Genomic DNA, 14,634 nt, shown 5'->3' with positions numbered 1-14,634 from the left:
TAAATGTTAAAAATATGATTTTCTACTAGAATGCATAAAACTGTATTTTAAAAGTTATTCAAGACGCGATCGAGGAACGGAGACCGGGGAGCGTAAAAGAAAAATATTTTTATTAAATGATTATTTTTAATTATTTAATATATGATATATTTAATGTAGTATTTTCGAAAATGATGCTTTTGAGATGTTTTTACGCGCCCAGTCGTATTTTAAAACGGTAATTGATTTTCGACGTAAATAAGAACTTTTTGCGAACTCGGCTAATATTTTCGATATTTTTCGTAAATAAAATATTTTACCTACTATATAATTGGCCTAATGGACCTATTTTACCTAGGTTATTGGGCCTAAACCTTTGCCATGCGATTTTATATTAAAATTAGAGTTTGCAAACCCTAAAACTACATCATAACTCACGCATACAAGCACTAGACTCCTAGGGCTTCACTCTCCATCAACACACGCACCCACACACCACACATCAGCAAATTCACGTGAATTGAAGGGCAAAAAAACACAGCAAGCTTCTTCCCCGTCTCTCTGCCAACGCCCCTCGCGTCAAGGATTGTTTTTCGTGCGTGAAATACGCAAAGGCATGCCTTAATCTTCCTTCACTCATCGTTCATACCATATTATGTGTATTTAACATTGCATGAAAAATATGATACATTTTCTTATATTTTCGTTTTTATGGCAGTACATGATCAAAACTTGAGTTTTCATGCTTTTAAATTCATGTTTATGTTGCACAAAGAGGCTATCATGATAGAGTTATGAAATGGGACGTTTTTGGGCATGATTAAGGGTCCATAGAGGCTTGGCTAAGGGATGGAAAAGAAAGGTAAAAAGGTTGAACGAAAATTTGGGATTATAACAAGCTAGGGTTTTGTTTTGAGGGCTAGGAAGGAGCAAGCAGTGGGCTGAGTTTGGGTCACATCCAGGGGTCTTAGGAGAGTCTATTCATGGTCCTAGAGGGGTTGAGAGAAGGCTGGTTCAAAGGGTAAGGGTTGTGGGTGCAAGGGTGGTCGCATGTCGTGTAGAGGCCACGGGTGTGAGGGCTGTTTGGGTAAGGCCTATAGGGCTACGTCCAGCAGCTAGTTTAGGGTTCGGTCTTTCCTATGATTGTTGGTTAGGGTCTGGACATGATGGTTTAGGGCTAGGCTCGATGGATTTGAGGTTGGCTAGGGCTAGGGTTCGAACAAGGGCAAGGAAAAATTCAGTAGGTTGTCTAGGCTTTTCCGAGGGTTCTAAATGTCTTGAATTTGGTTGCATAGTTTTTTGGTTAGGTGTTAATATGCTAAGGTTCAAGTTTGGTAAAATTTGGCTAAGTTTCAAGTCGATTCGGGTTAAAACCGAGACGTAGGTTCAAATTTTAAAACGAATTGGAAGTCGAGGAGCTTAAGTTTACATCTAAGAAATGTTTGTGGGTATATTTAAAGGTGTTATGTTAAGTTTGGATGGATTCGGGTCGTCGTTTTAAGGTACAAGGGTAATTTGAGAAGTTAGGGTTTCAGGGGCAAAACTGTCATTTTATACCTGAAAAGTGTTAGACGTCCTGACAGTGTCCTGAATGCGATAATGAATGTTAAAATGTTTATTTTGAAAGATTATGAAATATTATGATACAAAACTATAAATGCTAAAAGATATGTTGTATGTTTGGTTTAAAAGAAAATGATATTATTGCATGTATTTTTATAAATTGATGGAAACTAGAAAAAATATTTTGAAAGAAGCGATTTAATTATGACGGTAAAAAAATGAGGATTTGTGAGGGACGATCGAGGCCCCAGAGGAAGCCCGTTTATGGGAGAGTGACGTTGATGTCCCTGCCAGCTATAGGCCAGGGCACATAACGGAAAAGTGGTTAATGTTATCTCGCCGTTGGTACCATGTTTACAGCTAAGATTGATTAATCGACCGCATGATGAAGGATGATCACAATTAATGAACGAATTCACATTAAAGGGAATGCATATGTATATGTTTATGATGAAAAGAAAAGGATACGATGAAAGAAAAAACGTTTAAATTTTATGTATGTTAATGAAAAGATATTTTTATAAAAAGTATTTTCACGTGAATCTATATGTACTACTTGTTATCATGGTTAAGGTTTGCTGAATCAATTGACTCACTAGGTGTGAATGTCGCAGGTGAAAATAATTTTGATGATGATGGAGGACTTGATGGTTGAACTGGCTAGGATGATGGTGCACATAACATGAGGACCTTTTCTAGTTTTTTCGGATTAGTATGATTTTAAAGATTTTATGATGTTTATGATTTTTGATGCTTTTGAGTGGTTTTTGAGAGGAGTAAGATGCTTATTCTTTATTTTGAAAAATGTTAGTTTTTGGCTTGGTTTGACGGTTTACGATTTTATGTTTTGCACTGCGTTCTTTTGGATTTTTAAACAATAAGTTAGTTGGTTTATTTTAAATGTTGCAAAATATATTTAATATATATATGTATGTATAAAAAAATTCTAGTATATTTTAAAGAAAATTAAAATGAGTAGTAGATGTTTCAATATGAAATTTGTATTCCTTTCTTTTACTTTCCATAAAATCAAAAATCACTCAATTCTTTTTCATAAGAGAGAGATATGCTCGAAATACCGACATTGTTCACAATTTATAATTATTGCTATTAAAGTTAATAGCAATAAAGTTGTGAATTCTTTTCAAAAATAAATAACTATAATATGAAATTATATGATAGGCTGATCCCTGGATTACTATTCTCTCAAATTTCAATCCACAAAAAGCACTGGTCCTGGTAGATAAATGAGTTCAATATGATGAACCCAACCTTTTGTTAAAGTGTCAACATCAGTAGCTATTATCTGGTGGGCCATTTTTGGCTTTAATTATGGAAAACCATTTGTAAAAAGTTTAAATAAATTTTCTTTTATCAATAAAAAAAAGATTAATATGATTTTATCTAAGAAAAAATATATATAAATCCTCGGAACATACACGAGTTCAAATCGAAATTCTGAAACTAACTGGCTGGAAATCATGATATAGAGGATATCGAATTTCGTCACCTTTTGAAGTGAAATTCTGAATCGATTAAAGTTGTGTTTCATAGAAGGAACAAAAGCAACTATAATCATCAGGACAAAAAACGTGTGTGAGACGGTTTTACGGGTCGTATTTTGTGAAACGGATATCTTATTTGGTCATCCATGAAAAAATATTAATTTTCATGCTAAGAGTGTTATTTTTTATTGTGAATATCGGTAAGGTTGATCCGTCTCACATATAAAGATTTGTGAGATTGTCTCACAAAATAACTACTCATTGATCAGATATCGAATGAATTTCAGACATAGGATGAATTCGAAAATCATGATATGAGATTTCTCGATGTAGTTACAATAAAGTAAACATGTGACATGATTTCTCGAAGCTTTTCTCTCCATCTTTTAAACTGTTGATTGATTGATTATGCGATCTTGAGTATATTTAAAAAATTTTAAATATATATTAAATAATATTTTTAATATATATTAAATAAAAAATAAATCAAATCATATCAAATTCAGCAGCTTCTTTCTCGGAAACACCACTACGCATAAAGTCGTCTTTCCCTCTCTTCGGAAACCCTAGTTTTCTGGTTCCATGTCGTTCTCTCCTCGGGAAATCGAGGCCTTCTCCAGCTGATTATCGCGCGAATTCAAGTACCACGGACAGGTGAAGTTGTCGGCGGATTCAGGGTGGTGACGGCTCGGTGTTTTCATGGCGGGGAAGAAGGTTGATCCTGAAATCGCGGCGGAGACGAGCTGGTCTCTGGGCGATTCCGAGGGTTTCTTCGGAGGTGATTACAAAGTCGGCGCCGGGCTTCACGAGTTCGCGTGGAATTTCCCGGAGGAATCTTCTGTCGTTGGCGGTGGAGGTTTCTTTGATTTGGACCGGACCGAGTTTTATTTCGCAGAGAGCCGAGCGGATGATTACGTTTACGCCGCCGCCTCGTCCACTCATCGGAGTACAGAGTCGATGCTTCTGGCGCTGAAGGAGGAGAAAACGGCGTCGGGTTCCGCTTCGGCTTCCAACCCATCGGTGTCTTCCAGCTCGTGCGACGATCGGCCGGAGATGTCGACCGCCTCCGGTGGAACCAGCTCCAATCCGCCGCCCGACGCAGCGTGAGTGTATTAGCGCCACTGCATGCATGTGTTGTCTGATCACGAATTCCCTTTTGCTATGCACCGGAAAACGGGGGATTTTTACATCCACCGTCCCGGTAACTAACGTGTTCATCAAGTGCAAAATTGATAGGTTAAGTGTCAAATACTTTAAATTATGGTTTAAAAAAATCCTTAATTCTTGAATTTGATGCCCTACGATACTCAATAGAACTCTGAAAAAGGGAAAGAACGAAGGAACATGCTCATGAGCGTCCGTACAATCTTTGCAAGAGTCTCTAGAAGCATCAAACCGAGGGCTAGGTATTTGCGGAATTTGAGGATAACTTAGGGTCTCTTTGGGTATTTACAAAATACGTGTTCGAACGCACAGCCGCTACTGCGGCAGCAATCAAGTGCTATACATTCGTCTTCAATTTTTTTTTAAAAAAAAAAATTCTTTTTTTCCCCTGCAATGTTTTCTTTTCGATTGAGAATTTTGTGCTTTATTCAAAATCCAGACGATGCATATGAAAACCCTTTCCTCCTTCATTTTCAAGCTCTTTTTTTTTTTTTTTGAAGAGGTTTATGAAACAGTTCTTTTACATATATACATTAACCACGAACTTATAAATTAGTTATTATCGAAAAAAGTTTGTTGATCATGATCCTTGCAACGTTGTCCGGTTCTTGCATTACTCTTCATGTACACTAGATAAAATTTTCAACCATGTGGTTTTATTTTGTTTTTTTTTCTTGGTGTGGGTTAGAAGCTAAACTTTTGTTAAAAAAATGAGTTTTGTACTCGTTTAGAATCGATAAAATAATTTAACGAGCTATAGACGAACGCGATTACCAATTAGGCTGAATGAAAAATTAATTGAGTTCGAATTTTATAGAGTAAAAAGATTGAATCGAAATGATTNTGGCGTCTCAATTGAAGAGGCACCACTTTAGTGACTTGGTCGAAAGGCCAAGTTTATTGGGATTGAATTTTGTTAAATGATGTATTATTTCATGAAGATTCAAAGTTTTTCATCTTCTATAAATATGATTTCATTCATTTGCATTCAAGACACACTTTTCTCTTTTTCTTTTTTCTCTCTAAATTTAGTTCTAGATACTAATTTTTAAGCACTTAAAATTCAAAATTTCAAGATACAAAATCTTGAGCTTGGATTTTCTAAGCTTATACTCTTAAATTCGAACTTTAGAATTAAATTAAAGAGTTGTCTTCTAGTTTTAAGTTTTTTAAGCATTTGCGTTTAAATCCAAGTTTTGAAAGATTTAAACTATTGGAATTAAATTTTTAAGTTTAACGTTTAGAATTCGAAATTAGAAAGTTTGTATACTATCTTGATAGCATTCTAAACATTTTCAAAGTTCGTGTGACTTTAAAATTTCTAATGTTATTATTTTGAAGCCGTTGTATCTTAGGAAACAATTGTCAATAACGGTGAGCACCAAGGCAAAATAATATCGTTTAAAAAAAAGTCAAATTCTTATCTCGATTATTTACACGTAACCATTTAGTTCATCTATTTATACAATATGGTTTCCCTAAACAAATACTATAAAAGAATACACCAACCACTTTCCTAGCACATGCGCGTGAAAATCATCCAACGTCAGCCTTTTGTTTCACAATTCCATATATATATGGCTTAGTGTCTCGTAAACTGCATCGGCCAGGGTTTTCTTGGGATTTGTTGCCTCGTAATTTTAACAAAGAATGTATGTGCAAATANGAAAATACATGAAATCCATGTGAGAGTTAAGCAGTACATATATGCGTCCTGTCGGGATATAATGAAAGGAAATGGATTGAATCAGTTTTAAGCTTTGTTGCGTAGTTATTAATAAGTTTTTGTTTGCCAAAAAATATGAACACTATGCATTGTATATTGCATATTTTTCTTTAATTACTTCAATGGAATAATACTCCTACTTTCTTTTCCCAAAAAAGTGATTAGCAATATCCTATCAGAACCCTCAATATGCACATGAAGCATTGGTATTATCAAGGTGATGCTAACTAATCCTTATTATTTATCCACAGTTGCATGAATTTAACATAACTGCTATGTTTGTGTGTTCCAATGTGATTATGATTTAGGTAGTTCGAATGCATAACAAAGGATGAATATTCTGCAGGATCAAGACTAAGAAGAAGGTCCAAAAGCGAATTCGACAACCACGTTTTGCCTTTATGACTAAAAGTGAAGTTGATCATCTAGAAGATGGATATAGATGGAGAAAATATGGACAGAAAGCTGTTAAGAATAGTCCATTTCCAAGGTACCTGTCCTATATACAAATCCATCAGTGGTTAGTTCCTTATGATATAAAAAGAAAATTAATATGCAAATCTGTAACGGATTCCCTGGAAAGAAAATCGACATCGAATCGGCCTCCAATAGTTTATCACCAAGATAATTTGGATATCATCCCATGATTTATATCTAATTTCTAAACCTCAATCTGATCACTAGTACTGAGAAGAGTAATCAAGATTCTGCTTCTGAACTTTCTATGATGCCCATTATTAGTATAACGGACAAACAAGGTGGAGTCAATATATGAATTGTTAGTTGAATATTTGTTCTAGTCTCGAGAGCAATGAATTACGAACTAAAAAATCAATAGCCTTGATCGTTGCGTCGGATTTCTCGTTTGTGGTTTCAGTTTTGTCGAGAAGCAATAAAAAAAAAAAAAGCAAACTTAGTTCACAAGATCATGTATTATTCTCTGCAGGAGCTACTATCGATGTACAAACAGTAACTGCATGGTTAAAAAAAGAGTTGAAAGATCCTGTAAGGATCCAACAGTGGTGATTACTACATATGAAGGGCAACACTGTCACCACTCAGTAGGATTCCCAAGAGGCGGGATCATTCCTCAGGAGGCCACATTTACTATGCCGCTAGCTACTTCTGTCTCTCAGTTTTATTATCCGAGACTCCGATTTCCGCAAGAAAATTCTATACAATTTACGCAGTCCCCCAGTAGTCATGGCCATGTCGAACAATCCCATATAGTCCAAGGGACGAGTTCGCAACCTCCTGTTGACGAAGGGCTCCTTGAGAATATTGTTCCTCCTGGGATGCGAAAAGGATAATTATGAGGTACGGAATACATGCAGTTTGCCTTGAATCCTCGCATTATTTTTTTATGGCAATAACCCCTTGAATAAACATGAGCCTGGTGGGGAGATATAATTCATGTCTCGCATTCTGTAAGAATATATAATTGATAAACTGTTCCTATAAATTTTTTAAGTCCTACAAATTCCTAAACAATTTATTTTCATACACTTGTAAGGGGTGAGTACATGAAAGATACACATCGAATCCTTTTAACTTGGTATAAAATTAAGCTCCTAAAATTCTTCATGCATCATATATATCCAAATACTTGATTATGCACTTTTATCATCAAATGGACCAAAAAGGCTTTCCACTTGTGCAGGATATAATACCACTTGATCCCTTTTTCCAATTTCTGCAATTTGTCTTCTCCGAGACCATACAGGCAATCCTCAATTTGGGGTTCTATTCTATAAATTATATCATTCTAGCATTTATTTGAAGAGCTCAAATTATACCATATCTTTTGTGTTGGAGTATCATTTTCTTATACTCAAGGCGCCGCTTAAGTTTAAAAATTTTAGTTTAAATGTTCGAAACGTTGCTTGGGCGTATGATATGATTGATTACCTTTGCGTATTTAATATTGGCTTCGACTATCCGGTTTTTAAGCAGATACATGGTTTCTTGTAAATCCCTTCGTACGGATCTCTCTCATTTTAATCGCCCAATCAAGTCTACGATCGGAGACTGGATTACTTGTTTAGATCACACTGGAGATCTAGACAAACTTTACGTTGAGACTGGATCGCTGAAATTTCAGAGATCATGCGACGATGATGGCCGTGGAAGTGACCGTGAAATTTTTCTTCAAAAATATCAAGGTGGCTGAAACTTGTGTGTGGGAGGAAGGCGAGGCAAAATAGTCTTATTTCGAATGACCTTCAATGAAAGATTTATAGATTTTGATTTATGATCACATCAGAATTCCTTCTTCTATTAGGATTCGTAATCCTCTTCCCATCAGATTCCCTATTTTCATTAATTAAAATTCTCATGTTTAATATATCATGCAAAGTCAACAATTNTCGAACTCATTATAACTTTGTTCGACGATTTGATAGCGCTGATGCATCAATGATATAAATCTTGTTCATAAATGAAATTTGAAAATTTCGAACGTTAAAATTTCCACCGGTTAATTTTTTGCTCCTGCCACTTTTGTAAACTCTTTTACCAAAAAAATCAGTTTCACTCTGCTCACTTAATTAGTAGGTAAGCTAACTTCCACAATTTCTAACACATGGAATCCACTTATAAACTTCTTTATAAACAATATGTTTGATCTCTATCAAACTATATTTGCCAAATTCAAATCCTTGAATCTGACTATCTCAACGGGGATACAAGGTCCTATACTTGTGTGACCTTCAATGAATCATGGATACAACTAGACATGAGTTCACAACATCTTGTGATTCAGAATAACATATATTCTTATTTGGGCAATTAGCCACATTCTTTTCATCAATCATTTGATCAATAATGTCAGAACTCAAATCTGACTGCATCCATCGGATTATGGTAAGAGCGTCTAGTAGCATCGCCTCACGATTCCCTATGAAACGTCAGTTACTCGTTTTCTTAAAACGTGATATAAATTTTTTTTCCCTCTTTAATCTCCATAATTCGGAATATACATATATATAAATACTTTAAAAATACCTTGTACCATTTTAAAAATAAACAGTCAACTAATATTTAAAAATCGAAGGAAAATAGTTCAAATCGTCAACCATTTTACCGAATCTAAAAACATTATTTGAAAAGTATAGCTCATACCATAACCTCTCAAAAACCTCTCATAACCATAATTAAAAAGTCATAAAATATCTTTAACAAAACTTAAAATCATAAATCATAAACTAGTGCAGAAAACTAGCGTCGATCCTCGGGATATGTGCACCTTCAGTCCAGCAAAGTCAACCATCAAGACCTCCACTGACATTCATAATCAATATATAGCACATGCATCAATCACACCTAGTGAGTATAAAGACTCAACACACCATAATCTTGATAACAAGTACTACATATACATATCACATGCACTGTAAAAATACTTATACTTAAAATATCGTTTTCATGAAGATGCGTAAACTTTAAACACGAACGTTTTCGTAAACATTTTCATGATACATAAACTTTAAATATAAACATGTTCGTAAACATTTTCATAAACATTTTCATAAACTTTTGCATAAACGTTTTCATATCATCATAAACATATTCATATTAATATCATTATCAACATATACGTATTCATATTATCATCAACATATACGTATTCTTTTTTCATTTCGTTGAATTCAGATCGTTAATTGCGACTTTCGTGTTCATCTACGTCTACGTGTTGGGCGATGGATCCATCTACATGTAACCACAGTACTGGGCGGCAGGGACGTCAGCAACAATCTCACCGGTCAACTGAGCCTTGGCCTTAAGTATTAACATATCATCGTATACATATTCATATCCAAGGAAACACGATCGTCAGACTCCCACCGGGACAATAACCCTCACGATATCTCCAACATATCATCGTATTAGCCACAATTACTTTACCTCCTTCAACGTTTCATATTCTCATCACTTTAAAAAATTTAAACATGTATATAACGTTTTTCTTTTAAACCAAGCATGCAACATATCTTTTAACGTTTTCTTTTTATTATAAAAACCAATAAATATAATAAATCATAACATATTAAATCATAAGATTCATAAATATTTTAAAATAAACCTTCTATCATATAAAAACATGTAAACATTCAAAATAAACATTTTAAATCCTAAAAATTTAAAATAAACATTTTAACATATTAAACCATAAACATTTAAAATAACATTTTAACATATTAAAAATCTATACACATTAAAAATAAACATATTAACATCAAAAAATTCATAAACATCCACAACCATTGAAAATAATCATATTAGCATATAAATCAGCATTCGGGACAGTGCCATGATGTTTACTAATTTTCGGGTGTAAAATTACCGTTTTACCTCTAGACGTAAAATTTTTCGTATTTTTCCTTAGACCTCGAAACGACGTTCCAAATCATTCCAAACTTAACATATGACCTTAAAATACACCCATAAATATTTCTTAGACGTAAAATTATGCCCTCGACTAATTTCCCAAATCGTTTTTAAGACTTAGACGTACATCCCGGTTTTGACTCGTGTGGGCTCGAAATTTAACCAAACTTGAACCAAAGCTTCTTAACCCATAAATAAACCTTTTTCAACCCAAATTAAGCCAATTAGAACCCATGAATAGCCTAAGATACCTACTGAAATTTTTCTCTTATTCCTTTGAAAACCCAAGCCACCCTAGCCTTGTAATTTTCTATCCTAGCCCTCAAGCGACTCGACCCGCCCCTACGATCCCTTCCTAGGACCATGACTGAACCCACAACATGCTGCTGGACAGAGCATAACAACCCTAGGAGCCTCAGCCACTCAACCCGTCACCTACATGCCCTACCCCACCATGCCCTCGCGTCCAGCCCCTTGACCTTTGAACCAGCCCTCGTGCAGCCTATTTAAGACCATGGCTCGCACCTCTTAAGCCCCTGAACATGGCCATAATAGCAGCTAGCGGCCGCATGCTCTAGGGAGCCCTAGCCGAAGAGTCCAAGCTTACAAGGAGTCTATTTTCGTTCCTATTCCTTCCCTATTTTTTCCAACCCTTAAACACACACTTATTTGCCCTTAAACGTGTGGAAAAACATCCCTTCCCATAGCCTTATGATGGCAACCCCATTATGCATCATTAACACAAGTTTTGAATCATAAAATCATGAGTTTTTGGCCATGGCATGAAAAAAAACGAAAATAAAATATGTGTATCATGTTTTTCATGCAAGGATAATTAAATACACATAATATGGTGTGAAAGATGTTTGAAAGAAAGCTAAGGCGTGCTTTTGCGTATTTAACGCACGATTATTCGTTGACGATTGCGAAGAACGATGGTACGAAGACGACGGCTTGAATTTCCTTGAAGAACCTTCAAAATTTTCTCTTAATTTGATGATGTGTGCGCGTGTATTTGAGGGAGAGTTTTTGGGAGAGAAAACTCTGAAAAGTGGGCGTGGTGTTGTGGGTTAATGGGGAGGGTTTTTTGAGTATTTTATACTTAATTAAGTTATTAATTAAGCTTAGGACCATTAGATTTTCGTTCCTATTCCTTCCCTATTTTTTCCAACCCTTAAACACACACTTATTTGCCCTTAAACGTGTGGAAAAACATCCCTTCCCATAGCCTTATGATGGCAGCCCCATTATGCATCATTAACACAAGTTTTGAATCATAAAATCATGAGGTTTTGGCCATGGCATGAAAAAAAACGAAAATAAAATATGTGTATCATGTTTTTCATGCAAGGATAATTAAATACAAATAATATGGTGTGAAAGATGTTTGAAAGAAAGCTAAGGCGTGCTTTTGCGTATTTAACGCACGATTATACGTTGACGATTGCGAAGAACGATGGTACGAAGACGACGGCTTGAATTTCCTTGAAGAACCTTCAAAATTTTCTCTTAATTTGATGATGTGTGCGCCGTGTATTTGAGGGAGAGTTTTTGGGAGAGAAAACTCTGAAAAGTGGGGGTGGTGTTGTGGGTTAATGGGGAGGGTTTTTTGAGTATTTTATACTTAATTAAGTTACTAATTAAGCTTAGGACCATTAGATAGATTAATTAGACTCATTAATGCTTAATTAGAATTTAAAAATAATTTTGTTTAAATAAGTTTGCGAATTTATTAGCCGGGTTGGCAAAAAGTTTGCATTTTTGTTGAAAAACCAACACCGATAAAATTTACGTCCCGGCGTATAAAATCACCTCAAAACTCCTTATTTTTAAAAATAAGAAAAGAAATCATTAAAAACAATTATTTAATAAAAATATTTTCTATTTTTCAGTCCTCGATCTCCGTTCCTCGATCGCTACTCGAATATCCTTTAAAATATATTTTAATGCAACATTTAGAAAAATATATTTTAAACATGCAAATATGCACAACATAATTAATTCATGCAATTAAAAATTTTAATTAAAATATAAAAAATTTAATAATTTAAATGCATGTGGTTCGCGTGGACCTTCAAATTTTTTGGCAAGTTACACCCTAGGTATCACCGATAGTGTCTACAAGAACCTTAAGTTATGGTTAGCATATAGTACGTTCCCTTCAATTCATATATCCAAGTCGAATCAACAACCACTGGTATATCGAGAGTTGTGAATATCCATTAAATCAACAACTTTCAAAATTCATGTCTTACGCTGGTTAGAGATTCCTTGCCCAACTCATTAAATCACATATGATATCTTCACATGTAGGCAAATTCTGAATCTCTGATTACAATGTATTTGCTCCTACTTATTTCGAAACTACACCCAACATGCCACCTAATGAACCTCAATGGAATGGGTAAACGGATCAAAGTGTATGCTAATACGTAGATCACCTACCGTAGATCACCTACGTTGTCCCGGGTCAAAAGACTAATGATAGGCAATCACAACCATGTATTATTCCACTCTATGAATGATAACCAATTGGACAGTCCGATGGAGAGTTGTTCAGGGAATCATCAAATGATCACTCATCTATATGAATGGACATCTTCATGCCTTTACCAATGAAACATAGCGTTTACATAACAAATATTAGTCTCAAGTTCAAACGACCTTGATCCTAATTTTAAGCGTTTGATACGACTAGAAACCTGTTTAGAATATATGGTACACTTCCTAATGAGTTTCACGATCTTATGATAAGAGATAGACATCATGGTTCCTGTTATATATTCAAAGATTTTATATATGCAGTTTGCATGATATACAGATAAAGTAAATGTCATAATTGGATAAAACTGTAAAATATTATTAAAATAAGATTGTTTTTACATTAGAGTCAATAAATCCCAAACCACAAATCGACTCGCTGGACACCTACTGTAAAACTTTGTTTCTTTACCATATGATCATATATTTAGATAAAGTCGTGTAATTTTTAAAGGGAATTAAGCCATCTGTATGCCCATCAATTTCTTTCACTCATGTTAATTAGATTCCAAATGTTCGTGTACCTTTTTGCTGCCACCCGTGGCACAATCCTCTCCCCATGAGTGGATGTTCTATATGCATTAATGCTCTCCATTTACATTATTACATGTTTTCTTTATTTGGTACAGGTATTTGTTTCATTGCCTAAAGTTTATATATTCTAACTGAATTCTGAAGCACATTAATCATTCTCCAGGTTAGATGTTAAATCCATTTCATTTGTATGATCAAAATTTTCAAGCATCCAAGTTGAAACTTGAAGACCAACCTATTCCCAACTGTATAATAGTAATTTCCACTTCATTTTTTTTTTACATACAATTTATAACTCTAGGAGGATCGTAGAAAAGTTGGTTGTTGTATAACTTTATTTTGAAATTAAATAATATATTCTAAATAAAGGTTTTTGTACAAGCATATATTTGACATTACGATGCATCTCCACACCGAGGTATCCCTACTCATCTTTTCGTGTATGTCAGGACTAGTTATATAGGTTTTGTTAAGTGGATATCATAATATTGGATATGTGGTTTTTTTTAAAAAAAAAATTACAGTGAGGGCTGGAATGTTTATAGATTTTATGTAGGATCGGTCTCACATATCTCTTGTTTCGTGTAGAAGTGGCCCGGTAAGACTGAAAACAAATATTAGTAAAGTTGAGAAGGCAACAAAGTTGAGAAGGCAGATAGTCTCACGGATTTATATCCATAATACGGGTCAACCCAATCTATATATAAAAAAAATATTTTTGGCATAAAAAATAATATTTTTTATCGATCGAGTCGGGTTGAAAATTCTTCTTATGAAATTGATCTGTAACAGGTTCCATAAGAGTTTTTGTGTCCGAAGTTTGGCCAAAAATTGAAGGTGCTCTTATCAGTTTATGGTATTTTTTCTAAAAAATTTATCAAATTACCGTGATTTTTAAAAGTTTATCAAACTACGTGAAATTGGACGACAAAAATTTAAAAAAAAAATGTAAATAAATGCCCGCCATCTTATGAGAACGGCCAAAAAATTAAATTTAGATGCCACTCCTGTCCTAAAGGCGGGGGATAAAAAAAATTAAAATTGTTTCCTCGCCTTTGGTTGAGGCGGGGCACAAAATTAATAAAATTATAAGGATAATTTAAGTGCACAAAATGCACTTATCAAATCCCCTCAAACTTGAACTTTTGCTAGTCCTGAGCAAAAATAACAATAAAAATAAACTTCACGGAAGAATTAACGCTAACAACTAAAGTCATGGATATGCAAAAGTGATAT

The 14,634-nt window shown here is 34.5% G+C and overlaps 1 protein-coding gene across 2 annotated transcripts; it reads left to right on the top strand.

Annotated features, from left to right (window-relative positions):
* Positions 1 to 3,559: 3,559 nt before the first annotated feature.
* LOC140974727 (probable WRKY transcription factor 57) lies at positions 3,560 to 13,625 on the top strand. 2 transcript variants are annotated; one of them, XM_073438215.1, is made up of 4 exons: positions 3,560 to 4,150; positions 6,284 to 6,427; positions 6,884 to 7,254; positions 13,494 to 13,625. In XM_073438215.1, exons 1-3 carry the CDS (start codon positions 3,747 to 3,749, stop codon positions 7,245 to 7,247), a joined length of 912 nt encoding a protein of 303 aa, XP_073294316.1. In that variant the 5' UTR covers positions 3,560 to 3,746; the 3' UTR covers positions 7,248 to 7,254; positions 13,494 to 13,625. The 2 variants fall into 2 exon arrangements, with proteins under 2 accessions (XP_073294316.1, XP_073294315.1); XM_073438214.1 differs by lacking the exon at positions 13,494 to 13,625 and having other exon boundaries at positions 6,884 to 8,144.
* The last annotated feature ends 1,009 nt before the right edge of the window (positions 13,626 to 14,634 follow it).

This window comes from Primulina huaijiensis, chromosome 4 (genome assembly GCF_012295235.1).
Source record: "Primulina huaijiensis isolate GDHJ02 chromosome 4, ASM1229523v2, whole genome shotgun sequence".
In the NCBI taxonomy this organism is placed as follows: Eukaryota; Viridiplantae; Streptophyta; class Magnoliopsida; order Lamiales; family Gesneriaceae; genus Primulina; species Primulina huaijiensis.
This window is presented reverse-complemented; position numbering and strand designations above follow the sequence as displayed.